The sequence below is a fragment of the Rhyacophila brunnea genome, unplaced genomic scaffold (genome assembly GCF_057557595.1).
Source record: "Rhyacophila brunnea isolate RB1 unplaced genomic scaffold, BYU_Rbru_1.0 scaffold_3, whole genome shotgun sequence".
Classification (NCBI taxonomy): Eukaryota; Metazoa; Arthropoda; class Insecta; order Trichoptera; family Rhyacophilidae; genus Rhyacophila; species Rhyacophila brunnea.
This window is the reverse complement of record NW_028232965.1, coordinates 46,182,571-46,206,023: the sequence shown is the minus strand read 5'-3', so window position 1 is coordinate 46,206,023 and position 23,453 is coordinate 46,182,571. Positions and strand designations below refer to the sequence as shown.

At 35.8% G+C, this 23,453-nt stretch overlaps 1 protein-coding gene across 4 annotated transcripts; it reads right to left on the bottom strand.

Moving 5' to 3' along the window:
* Positions 1-2,482: 2,482 nt before the first annotated feature.
* On the bottom strand, positions 2,483-19,432 carry LOC147068443 (uncharacterized). 4 transcript variants are annotated; one of them, XM_085952812.1, is made up of 8 exons: positions 19,297-19,432; positions 14,497-14,638; positions 12,089-12,180; positions 11,376-11,538; positions 7,876-8,052; positions 5,230-7,345; positions 4,125-4,967; positions 2,483-4,037 (listed from the first exon to the last, which is right to left on the bottom strand). In XM_085952812.1, exons 3-5 carry the CDS (start codon positions 12,092-12,094, stop codon positions 7,976-7,978), a joined length of 246 nt encoding a protein of 81 aa, XP_085808938.1. In that variant the 5' UTR covers positions 12,095-12,180; positions 14,497-14,638; positions 19,297-19,432; the 3' UTR covers positions 2,483-4,037; positions 4,125-4,967; positions 5,230-7,345; positions 7,876-7,975. The 4 variants fall into 4 exon arrangements, with proteins under 4 accessions (XP_085808938.1, XP_085808935.1, XP_085808936.1 ...); XM_085952809.1 differs by lacking the exons at positions 2,483-4,037; positions 4,125-4,967 and having other exon boundaries at positions 5,345-7,345; positions 12,021-12,180; XM_085952810.1 differs by lacking the exons at positions 2,483-4,037; positions 4,125-4,967; positions 12,089-12,180 and having other exon boundaries at positions 5,345-7,345.
* Between the last annotated feature and the right edge of the window lie 4,021 nt (positions 19,433-23,453).

Below are 23,453 nucleotides of genomic sequence, written 5' to 3'. Positions count from 1 at the left end.
TATATAGCCCTTGCAATAAAACTCCCACTCTCCAAGAATTCCACGACCTCCTAGACCCACCTTTTCCCATCTCAATAATAGCAGGAGACTTTAACGCTAAGCATCGGCTATGGAACTGCCCAAGCACCGACTTTAGAGGCAATAAAGTTTTTAAATTCACACAAGACACGCAATCCGTAGTAGTGGCTCCCTCAGAGACCACTTTGCGCAGGATAGGGCTACCATTAAACGTACTAGACTTCACTATCTGCAGGAACACTAGCTACATACCGATAATCCGAGCAGTAGACGAATTAAACTCAGACCACAAACCCATACTACTGTACTTGGGAGACCCAGTAGACCCCTTTGCCACACTGCCAGATTCCACCAGATATAAAGTATCATGGGAAGACTTTGGCGCCTATATGGAGGAACATCTCACACCTCGCATACTTCTCACCGACGAACTAGAGATACTCTGCAATTGCAGACCTAACGACTATTATACAGGAGGCACTTAAAGCGGCCTCAACTCCCATCAGCCCAGACATCAAACACAGACTCGACCTTCCAAAACCAATCAGACTCCTCATAACGGAGAGGAATAGGACTAGAAAACTTGGTCAGGACACGGGCGATCCTGCTGTCATCTCTAAAGCCAAAGAGCTAAAGAAGAAAGTCAGAAAAGAGATCAGACTCTTTTCCGACGAAACTTGGGTTAAAAAAACTTCAAAACCTAGTGAAGGGCAGCCACCCTTACTGGAGCCTATCTAAAATCCTGAGGACCAAAAAATGTCCAATAACGCCACTAACTGGCCCAAGGGGCCCAGTTTTCACCACCCAAGATAAATGCGAACTGTTTGCGGACAGCATAGAAGATCAATTCACTCCAAACCGGGTATCAGCCGCAGATTCACTCAGATTCATACACTGACTCAGACTCAGACTCGGACACTCAACTAGCTAGTAAAAAAAGACACATTCAATCAGGAGAGAAGCCAGAGCCATAATCAATGCCGCACCTAATCCTCCAACGTCACCTATGGTAGCCGTCTCAATAGACGAAACCGAACTCTTAATCAAGCGACTTAAAAACCACCTGGCATCGACGGGATAAGAAACCTTACCCTCAAAAAGCTCCCAGACACGGGCGTAGAATATCTGCTGCTTGCTTCTAACAGCAATACTTCCCTGATTCTTGGAAAATTGCCGACATTATCCTCTTGCCAAAACCTGGCAAGAACTTAAAGCTCCCAGAGAACCACAGGCCAATTAGTTTACTCCCAACGATGAGCAATTTTGATGAGCAATCTAGGGGCGTAAAGTCCCGAATGGTTCAATATTCAATATGATATCGAGGTTTTTTATTGTTTTCCTCTCCTTCTTCGACTTCACTTGGAGCTACTTCGCTTGGAGCTGGTGTGGTGATTGCCTTTGAAACCAACTGACTGGCGGGCTGGCATGGAATGGGCCCGGCCGAAGAATGGACTGGCTCGACCCAAAAAAGCAGCATTTTCTTAAGAAATTAGCTTAGTTTGTCAAATAGCGTATCACCGAGCAAGGGATGTTGTGATATTATACATTCAATTTATTTATTAAGCAATTGTTATCATATTTCTCATTGTTTTATGTTTAATCTTTATAGGATAATGGGAAAAGATAAAAAGGACACAAAATATACATCTGCTGATCTCAGACAAGCCCTCCGTGATATTCAAAACAGTGCTACAGCATACGCATCTTCAAAGAAATTTAAAATTCCTTGGACAACATTAAAAAGGTACTATTTAAAGTACAAAGACGACGTGGAAAGTACAAATATTGTAAAAAATGGAAAACCATTTGCTTTGCCGAGCGAAGTAGAAAGAAAGCTGGTAAATTTGGTCCCTCGGCTTCCCAAGTTAAGCAACTTGCTTTCAAACTGGCACATCAACAAAATTTGAAAACTTCGTTTAATGTTGATAATTAAGTAGCCAGTTGGCATTGGTGGAAGGCTTTCAAAACAAGATACAATTTGGGAATGCGGATACCAGAAAATCTTTCCATTTAACGGGCTAATATGGCCAACCGTGTTCAATTGGACGATTTTTATAATAAGCTGAAGAATCTCATGAAAAAATTAGACCTGCTAGACAAACCAGAGAGGATATGGAATACTGATGAGACAGGTCTCACGTACGTTCTGTGACCAGGTAAAGAGTAAAGTCGGTCATTCTGTTACTGCTGCGATTGTAAACATCCTCAATAGAAGACGGCGATAATATTATCAAAAAACTGTCTGGATTAGCGCTGAGGACACAGTCCTCGTTGAATTGGTGCACGCGAAAGATATAGTGTGGAACGTAAAAAAAAACCTGTTCCAAAAATAATCTTATAAACCAGTAGAGTATTCGAAGAGCAGATGTTATTAGCAACAATAAATCAAGAAGTAGAATGTTATTGTTTATTACCTATTTTGATTGTGGAATATTCAAGAAATAAGACTACTAGTGGCATTTTTGTACGTGGGGGTACCTGCAGTAGGTATTAGACTTCATTTTCTCGTGTTATTTTGTGAGTAGGTAGTTTCAATTTTGTAATGTAACATAGCATTTTCGTATATGCCACGTGTACACACACTATTCATCTTCAAATAATCTACATAATAATTATATTGTAGACAATGCCTATTTTAAAATTCACGATTACCGATTATTTTTTAGATATGTACCTTCTGGACCACCAACCATGCCGTCTTGCAGACATAATACAAAAACATTCAAGTGTGTTACCCTCTTCATGGAAGACTTAATACGCATGCATACAGTTTTTTATGACATGAAGAATAAAATAAACCAGGACAATTTTATTCTAAAACATTATGCATCAAAAACATATATCCATTATCGCCAGATTAAGATGTCAGCCGTGAAGCAAAAAAAATGTCTGTAAAATATTTTGCAACAAGAGAAGAGACGGGTAAGCGAGTGCAAGTCTGCAAGCAGGCATTCTTATCGATCGTTAATATCAAAAAAGATTGTGTCAGTGGTGTTTTGGAGAGAACTTTTTTGAAAAATGGTTCCCATGCCGTCGAAAATCATGGAGGTGATCGTTCTAGTGCGAATGCGGAAAAGCGCAAATCGATTCAAAAATTTATTGAATCCTTCAAAGGTGCTGAACCGCATTACTGCAGAGCTAAATCTTCACGTAGGCTTTACTTGTCATACTTGTGCAGAGCTGAATATTAAAAAAATGTGGCGCTTATATAATTCGCAATGCACCACTGGGAGCAGAGCAAACAAGTTGCCTGAACAAACTGAAAAGCTTATCCTGTACTCGGATACAATTCGATGGGTCAGTTCCATAGAAGGACAAGTCCAAAATTTGATGTTTTGAGTTATATTACCCATTATATTCGAATATTGCTCCTTTTCAGTTCCACAAAAGAACAACTCGTAAAAAATACTGGTTTTCTCTTGTTGGACAGATGTCTGCATATGGAAATAAATAAACTTAAACACTCTCTCAGTTCCATAAAAGGACAAGTTGAGATATCGTTTTGTCAATTATTGCATTTCATAGAAGGACAACTCAAAATGGCGTTATATCATTATGAAAGTAAGTTTACCGAGTGCTGAGAAGTGCAAATTAAAATGTTATGATAAAATTGAATTCAATCAAAGGGAAAAAATCCACCAAAGGGTTGGTCGACGATGTGAGTTTATTTATTAAGGTGCATCACGCCAGTTATTCCAAAGTACAGAATGCAAAATCCTGGTAGTACCTACACGTACAGTTAACAAAGCGTACTGTTTTGATATAAATGGGGTCCAAATAGGAGTGTGCAATTTTTTTAATATGCATACTTTGAGCATATGCAAGACAGTGATTGAAACTCCACTTAAAAGAACGAACATGGAGTGTTGCATTCAGATTTAAGGGGAATGCATGGGAAAGGTGGAGTGAGAATTGATGATGAAATAAAGGAAAAAATCCGTAATCACATCAAATCATTTCCAGTAATGCCTTCCCATTAATGTAGAGCTCATAGTGAAAAAATGTATATCGATGGAAGCCTGAACATTGCTACAATGTACAGGCTATACCAAGAATTTTGTACGGAGAAAGATATGCCGATTGCAAAAAAAACATTTGTATGATACAATTTTTAACACCGCTTTTAACATTGGATTTTTGTCCCGAAAAAGGACCATTGTATCACTTGTGAAATTTTCAAAAATTCAAGCCGGAGCAATTAGGTACACAAGCATAGACCATAAGCCTGACCGCTTCGTTGTAACGTCTTTTGTGTGCTCTCAGCATTTTTTTTAAAGACTATTATCATTTGTTGGTGTTTAAAAATCAGTCAATAATGCCAACTGATGACAAGTATGTGCAGTGTGAGGATGTGTCGGTTCCTGAGAGAACATTGCTTTTGGTGGAGTTATTAATGAAAAAAGTGGAACAGCTGGAAGAAAAAAATTAATAATTATTCGTGTTCGTGTCAGTACGTACGTCTTCCCCCGCTACCGCCTGCCGCTCCGCAGTTCAAGCTGAAGCCACTAATTGCACCAACGTTAATCGGCGTTAATGCAGCTGTTAATGAGCCCGAACCACTAACAACTCAAAAACACTCGAAGACCCGTGCAACGACTATAGTAACAAGATCCCAAAAAATTGCCAGAGATTTGAAAGACGCAACTCGTGCAAAGGAGACTTCAGCGGGAAAGCAAGATGTCACTCCCAAGGCCTCGACGTCTCAGAAATCTGAGGGGACACCGGTATCAGGAAATGATGTATCTCTTGGAAACTCCACTACCGGTGAAGAATGGTCAACGGTAGTGAAGAGGAAGAGGGCAGCCATTGCGATTCGTGGTAGCTTTGGTGGGGCGGAGGTGGTTAAAAATTACCACTTCTACCCCTTTCATCGCGACACCACAGTTGCAGACATGAACAATTATATTAAAAAAATTACTAATTGTACCGCTGATTTCACAATACGTTACCTTACTTTGAAAAGGTTCTAACTGACATTTTGGCCTAAAATGACTTTTTGATGTGAAAAGGTTCCATTAACCATATTCTATCATATACGTTCATTTCAGAGTTATCTATTGTCAAATATGGGAATTAGCAGTATGCCGGAGTTCTATCTACATGTCTTTTTATATTGAAAATATGACCATTCCAAATTTCAAACGCTCATAGCTCAAAACATGGTCAAGTGCAGTTAGAACCTTTTCAAAGTAAGGTAACGAATAGTTAAACTGAAGTCAAAAGGTGATTACGCTTCATTTAAGGTAGGGATCCCTACTAAGCTAAGCACGTTGGTTTTGAAGGCGGAAAATTGGCTCCGCCATTCATTTATTAAAGAATGGGTTGCCAGGATGGAAACACCACGGCTACCGAGTAGCTGACTTAATAAAAACAATAAAAATAATAATTGCCCAAGCAATTATTATTCTACTACCAGAATAACATATGATAATAACTGAAACATGGCTCAATGATAGTGTTTTTAGTCGTGAATATTTTGGAAGTGAGTACTCAGTCTTTAGGAGGGATCGAGACTCCGGCGCAGGCCACAGGCAGGGTGGGGGTTGTCTTTTGGGTGTTAGAAGTATGGAAGGGTTACAGGCCGAACGTTTCCGTGCTTTGGAGACTCAAAATGAGGACCTTTGGGTGAAACTGACCTGCGACGGAGACACTATTTACGTTTGCGTCATTTATTTTCCACCAGCAAGTGACTTGGAGGTGTATAAGTGTTTATTGAGAGTATGCTATCTAATATCAACTTGATTGGAGATAGAAAGATTATGGTAATGGGAGATTTTAATCTAAGCTCAGCGCGTAGTGGTAAAAGAGTCAGCGATGACCTTGAATGTTCTGTTTTTGGATTTTCTCAGCACAATGATGTCTCTGAACTCTAGCAATGGACTTTTGGATAGGGTATTTAGCAATATCGATTTATCGCTTTCACAATGCATGTCTCCTCTTGTATGCGAAGATGTGTATCATCCAACTTTAGTTTTTCTGCTCAGGTTTCGGTTGACTTGTCCGCTTCAGACTCCAATTCCCTCTCACAAAACCAACCAATTCGGCGGGTGGAGGTTTGAAGGCGGAAACTTCAAGCTACTTTACTCTGCGCTGTGTATTGACAAAAAAAATACGATGATCTGATATCTTTGCTACAATTTTTAGACCCGGTGTACCATAATTTTTATAAAAGTTTGACTAACAATTCAATCTCCGTTCCTGATGAAGATACTGATAGTGATGATATTGAAGTGGAATAGTATTTTTAGTGCCCTTAGTCATGTTTGTAACGGTTACGTTGGTAGCATGTTCTTCATAACATTGTATTATAAATCTGCTAGTATGCTACTATTAAGAAATACTTTTTTTGTGTTCTGTGTTTAAGTCTATAATGTATTCTATTGTTTTTTTTTTCCAGCAGATTTTTAGGCACAGATCACAGTTCAATTGTCGCGTGAAAATTCAGAAGATTATGAACTTTTTAGATCCGTGCATGCAATCTTACAAACTGCACGATAATACGTATTTACACGTGCATTTTTTTATGGCCGCGATAATACATACTATCAGCAGTAAATCCATGCACGTGTAAACGGGGTATCACATACTAACGGTAATGGATCGAAAATTTGGATACAAGTAAATAAATATATTAGACATACAATGGAACCTAACCGAGATTTTACGTGCCCAGAATTAACGTTTCTGCTTTTTGCGTGTAGTTTCTGCACTCCCATTTCATTATAATAATAGTACATTAAATTCCCGGTTTTAAATTTGTATTTCTTGTAATTTACAACAGGAATTTTCAAAATTCTATTAAAATTACATATTGAAATTAAAAATCCAATTTATTGAACACATTCAATTGTGGCATAGCATAAATGAAATGAGTTTCTATTTTATAAACATCATAATATGACTGCAAGTGCTGGGGGGGGACCGATATTACATCATACACATATTATGATTATGTTTTATTTATGCCCATTATAGTATTGTCGATTATTATTAGGATGACATTCACAGTGAAGGGTGGAAATTAAGATGGGCGATTTGATGACTGTGACAATGGATGGACACAAATGAGAAGAATCGAAGTCTGTGTAAACTTGATATTGAGCATCTAGTCTATTTATTGAAGGAAAAAGACTGACCAGGCCGCATTTTATGTCAATCGGTTTACTCACCGGGCACGCAAAACCTTGGAACATTTAAACACAAACACTAACACAAACTTGGTGACGATTAACACGAAATCAGCTCTCGACTTTCATTTCCTGGCGATGCGGTAACGACGGTGATGATGAATATCCAGTGCTGTCATCATACTCCAGACCCGGGCATTCTGAAAGCCGATACGGAAAATAAGAAACCGTGCAATAAGTATATAAATTGTTATGTAGCTACCGTCACCGTTTAATTCACTTATCCTCTCCCCAATAAAAAAAAACATTTCAATTTGAACAAGCGAGCGGGATTCAAACCCGCTGACCGGGAGAGCGTGAATGAATCATGAAAATCATGAAAAAAATGAAAATCAAAGTGTTATTCGACAAAAAAAACCAATTAGGAAACACTGCTATATAGATAGTGCAAAAGAATAGATTATTCCGTCAAATAGCCAAGAGTGAAATTGGACATAAAAAATTGCCATCTCGCCGTGTACTGGATCCGCTCTACCGGACATTGCGACTTCTACGTAGTTGCTGACACATGCACTATGAAACAACCAAAAAAGATAAATAAAAAAACATTCATCCTCATCAAGTCTGGTATGACTTTCGATTCGAGTGTAATGGCAAATGGATTTCTGATATGTATATATAATTATTAAGTCAAATGTGACTGTCAATATTTTAAATTACAAATTTTTACCAAGTGTGTGAAGACACGTCGCACTCAGGTCAGCCGCGCACAACAGCTCGGGAGAGTTTGAAAGTCACCCGTCCTCTCTCATCGTGCCGAATACATTTCATTAAGTGTGGACACGATCAGAAGTGATGAGGAAATCAGCGGCCGCCAAATGCTCCACTTGAAGACAAAGAGATGAATCTGAAAAGACAATACATCTGTATTCAAATTTGTGCGTATAGTTCTGATCGGTCCAAACCAACATGTGATAGCAGTCGGAAATAATAACAGTCACAATAATTATTAAAGTTACCCTATGTAAGTTGTTCGAATATAGCAGGTTTTATTAGTTTTTATGAGAAATAGATGTTGGCCATCTATCTTGGCATCATCATGCTATCATAAGCTGCCTTAAAATCAATGAACAGGTGATACGTGTTAATATTGAATTTAGTGGTCTTTTCTAGAATCTGCCTTAGGGCGGAATGCAGAAACATTTGTCATAACTAAAATTTCCTTAGCAGAAAACACTATGCAGAAATACTGTCCTTAGTTAAGATCATTTCTATTGAAAATAATACCATATTTAAAAATTCTCGTTAGGTAAATTATTTTATAATTGTTAAACGATGACAAAAATATGACAACTGCATTTTATAAATGCAATAACTATAAATACATATTAATATTTAATTATAATACTCTTATGTTTCCGTTATAAGTCATTATACGTGATTCCACAGGCACCACAAGATTTTTTTTAACATGGTAACACTAGCGTCTAGTGTCATTCTTCATCTGGTATTTTGTATTTCTGCGGGCTGGCGTATAAAAATAAAATAATATTCTGCAAGTACATGCCAAACGAATTAACACTATCAATATCCATATTGAGATACATTGTTAAATGAATTTGAGTGTATGGACTGTGTTATTGACATGCGAATTTATTTTGACAGCAGCTGTCAGTGGTAAATGGTAATACAGAAGGGGGCGTGTTCATAACAAAAGTAGTCTATGGTTAAGGATTCCTTAACTCTATACTCAGGATTGTCTATAGTTAAGTCATGCTTTTCGGCGACTGATCCTTAGGAACGAAATCTTAGATTGTGCATTCCGCTTAGAGTGAATATTTGAGTAACACATTATCTCCCTCGTTGAAAACCTCCTTGGTAGTGCCCGAGTATTCCTTCGACAATGGGTTCCAGCCGCTGGAATATCAGAATCACCAACAGTTTATATGCAGAGTTAAGGAGTGTCACCCCTCTGTAGTTACTAGTTGGTCTCCTTTCTTGTGCACGGGACAAATCAGCCCATCCTTCCACTCCTCTGGCATCTTTTCTGAAGTCCATACTTGGTGGATTAGGCTACGCAAATGTTTGAGCAGGCTATCCCCACCACATTTTATTAATTCACTCTGTAGGTTATCTATTCCAAGCGATTTGCTTGTTTTCAACCTTGACATGGCACCTTTTACCTCATTTAATGTTGGTGGTTCTTCGTCATCATCTATGCCACTTTGTACTGATTCCTGGTCATGAGTATTAATGTTAGTGTTGCCGGCATCATTATGGGAGGTATTTAAATGTTGATCAAAGAAACCCACCCACTGGGCAAGAATACGGTGTTTTTCTGTGAGTATCATGCCATCGTCATCCTTGCACATTGTGATACGAGGCTTGAAACCCTTCCTAACATTATTTATCTTTCTATAGAACAGCCGACTTTCTTGGGCTTTATAGTGTTCTTGGAGTAGGATCATTTCCTTTTTTAAATAATCACGTTTCTTTTCGTCACGCCGGCGCTTTTTATACTCATCGTTTGATGCCCGAGTTTTCTTCTGTAGCATCATTAAGCCTCATTCTTTCTCGTAGTGACTTCGCGGCAATCTTCGTCAAACCATTCTGATCGATCACCTGTTTTTCGGCGTCCTAAGGTGTCATTAGCTGAGGATAATATGGCAGTCTTGCATTCTTCCCAGTGTTGATTCACCTCTTCATGGTCTCCAACCTCAACATTGTCGCTCAGGTGAGTGTTCAAGCTCTCCTGGTACCGAGCCAGTTCCTGCGGAATCTTCAGTTTCTCTGTGTCAAAGGGTTTTGCTCTTGCTCCCATTTCCTTTTTGGTGTTTGAGATCTTTGCTCTAACTTTTCCACACACTAGGAAATGGTCATTATACGTACGGTACATTAGCCCCTCTGTATGTTCGGACGTTCATTAGATCCGATCTGTGCCTATTGTCTATCAAATAATATGGTCTATTTGGTTTATTGTGCACCCATCTGGGGATTTCCAAGTTCCCCTATATATATATCCTCACGGGGAAACATTGTACTACCAATAACCATATTTAGTGACGCTGCACAATTAATTACTCGCGTACCATTATCATTACTTTCATTGTATAGACTATGTTTTCCGACAATGGTAGTGTAGATCTCTTCCTGTCCTATTTTGGCATTTAGATCACCAAGTATTATTTTCACATCGTGATTTGGGCAACTGTTGTACGTGCTTTCTAATGCATCGTAGAAGTCCTCTTTTTCCTCATCCGACTTATCCTCTGTAGGGGCATGTCCGCTTATGAATGAGTAATTGAAGAAACTTCCTTTAATTCGCAGTCGCATGATCCTTGGGTTGACTGGATCAAACCAAATAGTGCAGTCTCGTTTCTCCATCACTCCTTGACCTATTCATCTCATCTCCTGTAGGGCCGTAATATCACATTGGTATTTTATAAGTTGTTCTGTAAGGAGTTTAAGTCCTCCTAGTCGATAGAGTGATAATGTATTCCATGTTCCAAATCGTATTTCCTTAAAGCGTTTGCCAGGTTGTCTGAGTTTAGTGTCCGGTTTCCGAGGCTATTGTTGTGGTTTCGTAACAGTGTTTTTTTACAGGATGAGGTTGTTAGCCCCACGCCCAACTCCTTTTTCGGAGGGCCATTTCTTCCTTCTCCATTAGCCCTGACCACACCTTCCACCAGGGTTGACTACCTGATCTAATGTGTAGTTGCTCAGGTTTCCAGGGTTCACCACGTGGATGTGGAGATAGAAATTGAGTAGGAGAGGCTATGCGACACTATCAGGATACAGTGTCGTGCGGTATGCATGCACTAGCTCGTTAGACCCCAAAAAGAATGTTCAGAATAATCCAGTTCTAGAATAATGTACAGCCTTAATTCAAAAATCACCGTTAACTGTATACATTACTGTACCCACTGAAATTGTATTTAGACAAGTAATAATAAGTAACTGTTATGATTGCCAATTTCATTTACTAGCATAATACATATTTTGATTTTGTATCATTATGTTACTTGTTGTTAAAATAACAAGTAAAGTCCGGCAACTACCAAACGTCAACATAGACAGAACCCCCAGTGCCTTCCGGGTGAAGTTATCTGTCACCCCAATAATACGATTTTCAAGTTGAATTATGATTAACTTAATATTACAATTAGCCACGTTTCAGTATAAAGTTTCAAAATTATATTTCTTCACCGCGCCAGACGGTTTTTTACTTACATATTGTGTGAAAATGCAACATGGGATCCGAAAATATCGGGAGTCCGAAGTTTCTTGCGAAGACGCACACACTCGTATTCATGTCGGTGTGGCACGGAAAGAAGTGAGACAATCGGCCGATGATGGGGGCGAATGGCGGCCGTCGGGTGCACGGTTTGGGTAGCTGAGAATCAGAAAGACATCACATAATTACCACTATCACATCGCATGTCACAAAAATCACAAGCATCTCGATGCAATGTTAGATTCTAAAGCAGTCGATACCGTTAAATATCTAGAGATCTTTAGTCTAATATTTAGTAAAACAGTTACCTGCATTAGAAAGAAGTTAGATGAAATATAAGAAACACTCCGACGTGGTATTTGAGAGGAATTGTGAACACTGCCACAGTTCCTCTCAAATACCACGCGGAGTGTTTCTTTAAATGCTGCTGACCACAAGTCCACCTCCACTATCTCCTTTGCACACTCCAATTCCTGTTAAGGATGAATAATTTTATTATTTTAAAATAACCCGATAGGGTTTGGAATTTTAAAGTTTTCGCACTTTTTAAACACAGTTTAAACACTTTCACACATTAAAATATAGAAATTTAAAAAAAAGATATTGTTAACATAATTATTATGATTTTTCAAGATTTCTACCAGTAGTGTATCGTGCACAAAGTTTATCCCAAAGAATGTATTTTGCGAATTCCGGTGGCGACTCTGACCTGCATTGAGATTTGGAAATGATGGGCATCACAGCTGTTTTCATGACGGCAAACGCTTTTCCATTCACTTGGCCAAGTCCAAACCCTACTACCTGTAAAAGTTATGAATAATATTTTTGTGACCTCATTTTTACTCTTTCTTGAAGTTTAAGTTTAAGTCTAATAAAGTTTTGTGTGGCTATTAATCGTATGTTGGTTGCGTGGATGAAAATTTACAGCAACAAAAAATGCTTATTCACAAAATAGTTTTCACATAAACTAAATAATTCCAAACTAAGTAAGATAATATCACATTAAAAAATATAAGTAAATTTAATTTTGGCAATTAGTATAGAAATTACTGTAGAAATAATTGTCGTTTTATTATCACGATATCCATAAAATTGAATATAAGAAAATATCAATTATTAATAATAATTGTTGTATATTACAATATTTGACATCATTTACTCATATATATAAAAATTAGATGTGAAATACCAAACAATGCGACCCATTATAATGTTTTATGAATAATTCATGTTTCCATGATGGAAAACACTTAAAAACTAAGAATATCAAGGTTATTGATCTTTTTTTTATCGGCGTTAAGAATAAACATCTGTTAAAATATTTTCAAACCTTGAAGTGATTTTAGATACAGGATAATACAGGGAACAGTTTTATTACAAATTATCATTTGTATTTTGAAGTTTCGCAACAAAAAGTTACAACTTTTGAAATTTCGGAATTCGCAAAATTTCACTTATTGCTAAAAATGCAAAAAGTACGGCATTTCTCAATAATTTTCAGATATTTTATGGGTTATCATATGAAAATAGATTATCCTATATAACACAAACAGTTTTTTAAACCTTTAGGAAGTAATTGGTTTTTTATTTAGACTAAACTTAATATTCTGAAAAAAAATAATGAAAAGTTTTTATTTATTGAACTTTGAACTTCCATATCTCGCTTTAAATATATATATTTTTCTGTTGTCTTCTAAATCAAATTAAAGCATCATTTTTATATTCATGTTCAAAAAATCAAATGATTTAAACAAATACTTTTTGAGTCATTATTATTTAATTGTTGTATTCTATAAAAATAATAGTCAGTCATCAATGGGATAAATGTGGAGGTATTGGTGAGGTGAAACCGCGAAACTATAATCAATTCATACACACAAGACTCATTCGACATGACTTGTGTCCAATGACATTAATATGGACGAATCATCTGGAAAAGAAAATAACACTCACTCACTTTATTGTCGGGTCTGCCGAATGGCATAATCTGTTATAACGCCATTACAATAAAGGTGATATTGCTATAAATTCCTGATGCTTTTTGTTGGGTCTGCCGAATGGTTCGGTTCGAACGGGTTCGCTCAAATGAACATTGACATTAGAAACACTACTCTAACGCCATTACAATAAAGGTCATATTGCTATAAATTCCCGATGCGTGATATCGCATAATGGAAATTGCGTGACGTCTACCTATACATGCGAATGCGCGAATTTACTTGCTAGCTACTGTATTGAGTGCGTCGTCCATTAATAATGTCATTGACGCTCAAATGAACATTGACATTAGAAACACTACTCTAACGCCATTACAATAAAGGTCATATTGCTATAAATTCCCGATGCGTGATATCGCATAATGGAAATTGCGTGACGTCTACCTATACATGCGAATGCGCGAATTTACTTGCTAGCTACTGTATTGAGTGCGTCGTCCATTAATAATGTCATTGACTGCAACACATTTTAAAATCTTATACTAAGTAGAAGTAAAATAAGTAAAACTAAAATAATTAAAGAATCTACTTCATATTGAAAGGCGAGTGATGATCAATCTGTGATGAGTGCGTCGTCCATTAATAATGTCATTGCTTGTGTCAGAACCAAATGCAAATGTACCGTGAGGAAGGAACAAACTGTATTATCAAAATTATGTCGGGATTAGAAAGGCAGCCAATTTCACTGAGCTGTAATTATTTAGGTCCGATATACACAACATACAACTAAAAAATCTCAATGCCAAAGATGGTATCTATAAACAGTGCCAATGTGTCCCAATACGCCAACTTACGAAATATTAATATTCTATGGCTACCGATTATAATTCATGTCCTGTGTTTAGGTGTGAAAACATAACAGTCGAACAAATCTGGTCAGTACTGAAGCGGTAGAAAGCATCAGAAAGGTAAACGGGCCTGGAGGTGGCCGGTTCAACAGAATGGTTAAGTTCCGCAAATATGTGACAATACAATGTAGGTATATCACTGAGAGCATTGGAATTAGCTCAGAGAGGCCTTCATCTGTCAGTGGATTAATCCATACTAACTGAAACATTCGGACTCCATCCCTTGCATCTGTATTTATTCATATTACATGGAACATTACGATGACACGTACCTTTGAAGGTCCCTTGGGCCTTGTCGAGATGGGGGGCCAGCCCCCTTCATATTATTCACCCGTTTCAGTTCCGATGCCATGCTCTCGTGGATTTCTTCAGATGAGACTGGCAGACTGCTCGGCGAATATTCAGACTGAATAACTATTAATAAAAAAAATACACAATTTTATTATAAAAACAATGTTGAAATAACCTGGATTCTCTGGAGAACCGAGGGAATTGGAAGAATAATTCTCCATCAGGGACAGCGACAATCTTACAATTGTGGGCTGAACGACGCAGTTGAATCAATCAAGATCTGCCGAAGAAGACTACTCTGCTTAGGTCATGTGAACAGTAATGATAATGAACCGACAAAAAGAATAGTGTCAAGTACATGGAGCTACTGATGACTGCCGCATCATGAGGTGGAGTGTTGACGGAAGAAGCCAGAACCGATCCCTGATTATGTTTAGACTATTACGTTCGTAGTTTCCTCTCAACAAAGACTGAGTAATGAAATAAACTGTTTTCGTAAAAAAAAATATATAAAAGCTCATGCGGTCATCTGCGGGCACCATCACGGAATATTTTTTATCGATTATGGCTTCGTTCAGGCAGGGCTTAATGAATTTAAAAAAAACTAACGAACGCTATCTGTAATATTGTATTTTAACCCTTAGACTGCTACGAAACGATATATCGTTGATTTTGATATTGGCCACAACGATCGTCGTTTTGCATTTGGTGCCTGAAATGTTAAGTTAATTTTGGAACATACTACTGCTTCAGCGGTATGAAACATTTTTGATATATTTAGTTTTATTGTTGTGTAATATAACTTGATTTATATATGTTTTGTGACTGGGTAGGGTTAGAACTTATAACAATTATATTCGCATCAGCATTTTTATAATAAAAGCATTAATTTCAAATACAAATTTCAGTTTACAATATAAACAAATTTCGTTTTTTATTTGTTTACAGTCAAATTCTGAGTGGAATGACAATTTTTTATTTAATACTAGCTGAAGTACCCGGCTTCGCACAGGGTCACTTCGTGGTTATATTTATCTTAGATATTTGAAAAATAATAAGAGTTAATTATTTTTTAATATTAAAATATCTGTGTAATACAATATGGCAATATGAAAATAATTCTAATAGGAGTAAAGGTCAAACATAAGAACACTAAATTAAAATCGAATCAAAAATATGAAAACGTTATTAATGTTATTAATATGTAGTAAAAGAAAAAAATCAAAATTGGATGGAACAAACAAACAACAAACTTTGTATTTTATATAATAATAATTTAGAAACCTTTGCAAGTGTGCGCACAACAACTGACAAAAGTTTCATCGCAATCGGATGAATGGTATAGGAACGCATACGAATATTAGAAGAAGATGATTTTCTAAATCAGAAATCTTCGTGGGCATGCGCATGACAACTCACCAAAGTTTCATTGCAATCGGATTAATGGTATAGGAACGCATACGAATAGAAGAAGAAGAAGATGGTTGTACTAATTCAAAAACATTTGCGGGCGTGCGCACAACAACTGGTCAAAATTTCATCACAATCGGATGAATGGCATAAGAACGCATACAAATAGAAGAAGAAAAAGATGATTGTACTAATTCAGAAACCTTTGCGGGCAAGGGCACAACACTTGATCAAAATGTCATTGCAATCGGATGAATGGTATAGGAACGCATAAGAATAGAAGTAAAAGATGATTTTCTAATTCAGAAATCTTCGTGGGCATGCGCACGACAACTCACCAAAGTTTCATTGCAATCGGATGAATGGTGTAGGTACGCATTCGAATAGAAGAAGAAGATGATGGTTTTACTAATTCAGAAACCTTCGCAGGCGTGCGCACGACAACTCACCAAAGTTTCATTGCAATCGGATAAATGGTATAGGAATGCATACGAATAGAAGAAGATAGTTGTACTAATTCAGAAACCTTCGCGGGCTTGCGCACAACAACTGGTCAAATTTTCATCGCAATTGGATGAATGGTATAAGAACGCATACGAATAGAAGAAGATAGAATGAAGAGAGGAAGAAGATGATGATTTTTCTAATTCAGAAACCTCATGGATGTGCATACAACCACTTACCAAAATTTCATTGCAATCGGATGAATGGAATAGGAACGCTTACGAATAGAAGAATATAGAATAGAAGAAAAAGAAGAAGATGGTTGTACTAATTCAAAAACCATTGCGGGTGTTACCACAACAACTGACGAAAGTTTTATTGCAATCGGATGAATGGTATAGGGACCATACGAATAAAAGAAGATAAAATGAAGAAGAAGAAGAAGATGGTTGTACTATTTCAGAAACCTTTGCGGGTGTTAACACAACAACTGACGAAGGTTTCATCGCAATCGGATGAATGGTATAGGAACCATACGAATAAAAGAAAATAGAATGATGAAGAAGAAGAAGATTTTTCTAATTCAGAAACCTTCATGGGTGTGCATACAACCACTTACCAAAATTTCATTGCAATCGGATGAATGGAATAGGAACGCTTACGAATAGAAGAATATAGAATAGAAGAAAAAGAAGAAGATGGTTGTACTAATTCAAAAACCATTGCGGGTGTTACCACAACAACTGACGAAGGTTTTATTGCAATCGGATGAATGGTATAGGGACCATACGAATAAAAGAAGATAAAATGAAGAAGAAGAAGAAGATAGTTGTACTATTTCAGAAACCTTTGCGGGTGTTAACACAACAACTGACGAAGGTTTCATCGCAATCGGATGAATGGTATAGGAACCATACGAATAAAAGAAAATAGAATGATGAAGAAGAAGAAGATGAGGATTTTTCTAATTCAGAAACCTTCATGGGTGTGCATACAACCACTTACCAAAATTTCATTGCATTCGGATGAATGGTATAGGAACGCATACGGGACAGACACACAGACAGACAGACAGACATTCATTTTTATATATTAGTATAGCCTATACTCTTCCCGCAAGTGCATGCAATAAGTTTACAAAGTTTTATCGCAATCGGATGAACGGTATGGCTGCGCATTAAATACGAACAAACAAACACACAAATATTAATTTTTATATATTAGATTATACATTTGAAACAGTGGGAAAAGTATTTTAGAACAGTGTTTCCCTAAAAATACTAAAGATTATACTAACTTAATTAATACTAACTTACTTATTTCTAATTTACTAAAGTAAAATACACGGATCGTGACTCCCTGAAGGGACCGTAGATTTTCTATTAAATTATAGTATAATAATATATAAAAACAATTTCATTTATAAAAAAATAATGAAATAAAAATCATTTGCAATATTTTAAATGTTCCGATAAGCAAACACCATGAAGACCTTTTTCACAAACAATTGTTTTCAATAGCTGTTAAAAATAAAAACTCGATAGTTCGTTTCGCTCGCACACGTGGTCGTCAGTATGATAGAGCGAGAAAGAGAATTTCAATTAATTTTAAAGGCAGACGAAGCGGGGAATATCTAATAGCCTCTAGCCATAATATTCCGATTTCGCAGAATCAATTAGAGTGGTAAGGTGTCTAAAAATAATACAATACTTAAATTATCGACAATTATTGGTAGCAATCTTCGACCGGATTTTGCACAACATCGTAGCAGCCAAAGGGTTAATCAACAAAACAAATAAGTATGACTGAAAAAGTGTGCATTATTTTTGTTGGATCACCCATACCATACCTAATCCATAATGGTTTGGTAGGCAGGGTTTAATTCATTGGCAATTGTGCCGCAGATCCTGCATGAGCTTTTATAATTATTTTTTTAACGAAAACAGTTTATATTCCATCTAGACAACTATAATAAATAGGTACCTTTTTCTGTCGGCGCAATGCTTTTCGATCCAATTGGTAATTTAAAATTTGCATACATTTTGATGCATCATTATCACAAACTAAAGCCGCGTTGACACGGTCCAAGTATACTTGGATAGGAATAATTAGTATGAAGATGTCTCATCCAAGTGACAGCTTCATACTATTTATTCCTATCCAAGTGCACTCGTATGTGACATCTTCATACTAATTATTCCTATCCAAGCTACTTGAACCGCGTCCTACTCATCCAAGTTAACTTGGATAGTAATAAATAGTATGGAGCTGTACGACGCTGAACGCGGCTTAAGATTATATTAGGTTGGGGTAGGTTAGGTTAGGTTTGTGTCTAAAAAGAATGTTATAAAATCTAATGCGCGCATCTGCGAGATATTTACCAATTCATTTTTTGGTAATTGTGCCCGCAGATGCCGCCATGAGTTTTTATGATTTTTTTTACGGAAACTGTTTATTCCATGTAGACATATATAATAAATACCCTTTTCTATCGGCGCATAGGCTATTCGATCCAATAATTGTTAATTTTAAATTTTCATACATTTTGATGTATCATTATCACAAATTAAGATTATATTAGATAATATTAGGTTGGGGTAGGTTAGGTTTGGTATGGTCTAAAAAGAAAGTTATAAAATCTTACGACAGCATCTGCGGCACATTTACCTACCCATTTTTAAAACAAACCAACACCATCGGCAATGTATTTTTTGTACCTATCTGTATGACTGACAGTTTAGTGTACCTACACTATTCGTGGCTTACCTCCAACCCTCGTTACTGATATATTAATTGCAAGTCATGCATCACTGATTAATTTAAAAAAACGATTGTAATTTATGACAACAGAAAATGGCGAGCGCCTCGAAATTGTGTAGGTAACTAATTAATGTAAATAGGACTAGTGGCGTCTATTGTTCACTCACATGAAAGTTGTTTCTTCGTAGATGAATCAGTAATTTTATATAATATAACTTTACTTATTTTCATTGCACAGAATGAAATAGTGATAGTGCCAACAGCGCGAACACGTGTTGAAAAACAGAAAGTAAACTCAGTCACACACTAATATACTTGCAGCTCAGTAAACTGACAACGTCAACATCCGAGACAAGCCGGCAATATCTATGGCCGACAATGTTGCCATCTTTACAAAGTGGAATAATTATAGTACGGAACCCAGTGATGCCAACCGTACTATACTTATAGTACAATACAATAATTTAAATTCCGCGAAATATGTAAAATACTTTCGTTTTACGCCGAATATGACAAAATAGTATAATTTTAAAGGATTCAAGACGTAAAATGTTCCTGTAGTATATATTTTTCAGAAATTCTATAATTTTTACATCTTTGTACTATAATCAGCATAGAAAAAGATGGCGACACTGACAGAGCCTCCAAAATTATAGTATTTGGGGGGAAAATATAGTACGCGTATTCATCTATTGAAAATGTATAGGTTTTTGCTTCTCATAAAAACATTAACGGAGAATTTGAGAAATTTCAATGCCCTTATTTATTTAAGTACGTCTTCCGATCATAAATGCTTAGCGGTGAATTCAAAAATTCCATTTTTAATCAAAGCCGGGGACTTTTTTTACCTTTTTTGATGAACTTTTTTTCCAAGCTCGCCAAATTTTCGTCTATTATCAAATTATAAGACTTCGTAAGTACCAATTTATAATACGGTGTTATGTTCAAAATGGACATAACTAACATTCAAACTCTGGCAACCCCGACGATTATTTATGGTCACGTCATGGAGCGTACGCCATTGCACAGATGTCGCTGATCGAATTTCCGGCCGCAACGGACGTCGCGAGGTGTGAAAGAAGCAACAAGGCTTTTTGATTCTGTCTGTCATCCAGTATAGTCGTGCTCTGCTTTGGTTTTACCCAACATTTATAATGGACGTTACTTAAAGAGCACGATTGCAGCCGCAGTGCTTCAAGCCTCTGTGTCGTTCCAAGTTTGGTATTTTAAAACTATTATTATTTGATTCACTTATCTTCCAATGTTTCTTTTAAAACTTAGCTGCTTGCCTTTATTATAGTATTTCCTTAATAACCTTTTAATGTAATATTCTTGTTTTTTGCTATAATATAGTTTCGGTCAAGTACATAAATTGCTCTTTCATTTATTATTTCCCCTTTATTCCACACTGTTATAAAATTATTTTTTCCACGGTTTCAATATTGTGTGGCGCCCAGGTACATTTTTTAACCATAGATTGCACGTGCCTTCAGCCGTGCAATTCCTTTTTGTATTCTAATTTAATTTTTACAGTTGTCAGTTGCGAGGTTACGGAAGTAATTATTATTCAGCTTGAAAAGGATGCATGTAACCCATGGCTTTTGCTTATGTCTCATGCTCAGCTCTTTAACTTTATACTTTATTTTCCATCCTACCTGTCGACTTTCTCTTTTATTTTGTAGTTGTGACGATAAGGATCACAACTACAAAATATTAATATATCAACGGAAATTATTAAATTTTAGTACTTTTGGCGTATTTTTTAATGTCGAACTTAAATCTTTAAGATAAGAATACATTTTTTTTGGAAATTATAGTATTTTGGGCGTACTATACCTTTTTTATATCGTAAATTGTACGGGGACAAAAAATAGTACAAATACTATAATTATAGGGGTGGGATTATAGGGGTCGCACATTGCAATAATCAAAATTCACAAAAAAAAAACTTTAATATTTGGAAAGTAGTTTTCAGATATATTAAATGATATCATAAATAAATAGATGAAATCACATAAAATAGTTTGTTTCACAAAACAAAAATCATACATCACTCATTTTAAATATAAGTTCACTCAATTTTGACAATTAGCCGCACGCGACCATACGCGAACATGACGCCGCTTTTATTATTATTTATTATCTCAAAATCCAGCACATATTTTCTATGCAAAGAGTTCGATTTAATATCATTACTATAATTATTATGTCAGACCAAGAATTTATTTTCATTTTGCAAACTGTGTTAAATCAACCCGGAATGATCTTTATATTACCTACCTAACGAATTACATCAATTTAATATGTCCGATTGTCGTCACAATATCATACTGTCGACATACATGAACAAGTGGTCAATTATGAAAAGCTTTAATCAAAAGTAATTTTTAAAAACTCGTCATACCTATAAATCTTTAAAATTAACTAAATGGCTACCTATTCATGAAGCATTCTTTATATTTTGTACATTTAAAATGAATGAATACGACAGTTTGTTAAATTTGTATTATTGTAGACCACGATAGAAGGTTAGAATTTCATGACGTTTCAATAAATATGTTTCTGTTTTAGAGACTAATATGTTATGAATTAATTTTAAGTACTGGAAACACTAATTAGTTGTCAGAAAAGCGTTTCCGTGGACATTCTACCAAACGGTTCCAAATCAAATAAATCAAACGGTGCCATTTGATTCGTTCAATTCAGGTTCAATAAATAGCGTCCCGCCCAAACGGACCAAAGGAATTGGATTCCTCTCGTCTTCAATCTATTTGGTCCAGCTACATCACTTCAATGAAAAATTACAAAAGCTCGCCCGTTATGCTATATTATCTTTTTTAGTATTATCTCCATTATCAGAAAGCTTATCGCCCCGTTATAAATTAATTTATTTTAATTGGAATATATTCATAATTATGTGGCGTTAAATTTACAGAAACAATAGTGTTTTCGAATACAATCATTTTAAAATAGAATGTATTTTGAAAATCGCAGTACACTGATGGGTGCGCGGCAAACGGATATCACGAAAAAAATTATAGAAAATATTATTTATTATCCTATAAATAGTTATATTTAATTCTTAAACTAAAATAAATAATAATTTCTTTAATTTTAAGGATATATTTTTTACAACATACGATGAAGTAATATTGATTTTTTAACTATTGATCAAAAGAGAGTTTTCGTATTGTTTTAACTCCTACTTGTCAAGGAGTAGGCGGGAAAATCTGTGGCGAATGTCCTCCATAAAAGTTTATTTAATTTAAATTTTATAATTTTGGATCAAACTGCATATTAATTATACAATATATTAAATAATAATATAGTGTATTTATTTTTTTTCTCTGTAATATAATAATAATAAAGACTAGCAGAGCCAGCTGTCTCGCTAGGTCTTGCAGACGGCTTGGCGGTGTTGGATAGTAATATAATTGTAAAGTATGCATAGACGGCGCCATAGTTTTCCTTTCGGGATGGATTTTCAATCTACTCAGACAGTTTGACATTTCGCTTATTTGTCAGTTTTACGATTTGCAAGTCGTCACTGCCAATATAAATTTGGGGTCATATGCGTAGTCTATTCTGGAGCATGGCCTTCACAATATCGTCTGACACCACTTCAGACTGATAGGCCTAGCAGAACAGCTGACAATCACCGATTGCTACGACATTTTAATAGAATATAATATGTTTATATATTACACTTTTTCATTCATACTTATTTGTTTTCGTTGAACTAAGAATACATATTACACATGTTGTTGGTTAGTTTTATAATAATTAAACCCTGTCTAAACCAAACAATAGTAGGTAGTTACAAATATTATTCTATCTATTAAATATCCAAAATGATGTACGATTCAATGGCATAATTTTATATATTTTATAGACAGATGCGTATTATGGCTTGGTTTTCCCAGGGTATAATTGAATTTTAAAAACTAACTAACACCATATATAAATTGTAGTCTTAGTGCAATGTAAACAAATACGTAGAACTGACAAAGTTTAGTCTGTACTATCTATGGTGGGTCCACTCTACCTCTACCCATCGCCACTGCAGGATAGTCTAATTTTTCATACATTTAGAGTATTGCGTTATAAAATATTTTATTTATTCAATCTGGGAAGATCACATTAGATTGAAAAAATGTAAAAACTATTTATCATAGCGTTTTTTAAGATACTCGTAATTACCACACTGAAGGGGTGTGTCCATATGCTTTGCTTTGGAGCAAAAATGGTATTTTATTTTAAAATTCGTAAGTACTTAATATACTAATGAATAAATTCCAACATACTAAATTTATTATTTAACAAA

Excerpts from the sequence above, each read along its gene's own strand:
- LOC147068443 (XM_085952809.1), bottom strand. The coding sequence starts at position 12,132 with ATGAAAACAGCTGTGATGCCCATCATTTCCAAATCTCAATGCAGGTCA. Across the intron at positions 11,539-12,020 it reads TTGTGCACGATACACTACTG|CTACCCAAACCGTGCACCCG; the intron begins GTAGAAATCTTG and ends TCTGATTCTCAG. Across the intron at positions 8,053-11,375 it reads GTTGCATTTTCACACAATAT|ATTCATCTCTTTGTCTTCAA; the intron begins GTAAGTAAAAAA and ends TTGTCTTTTCAG.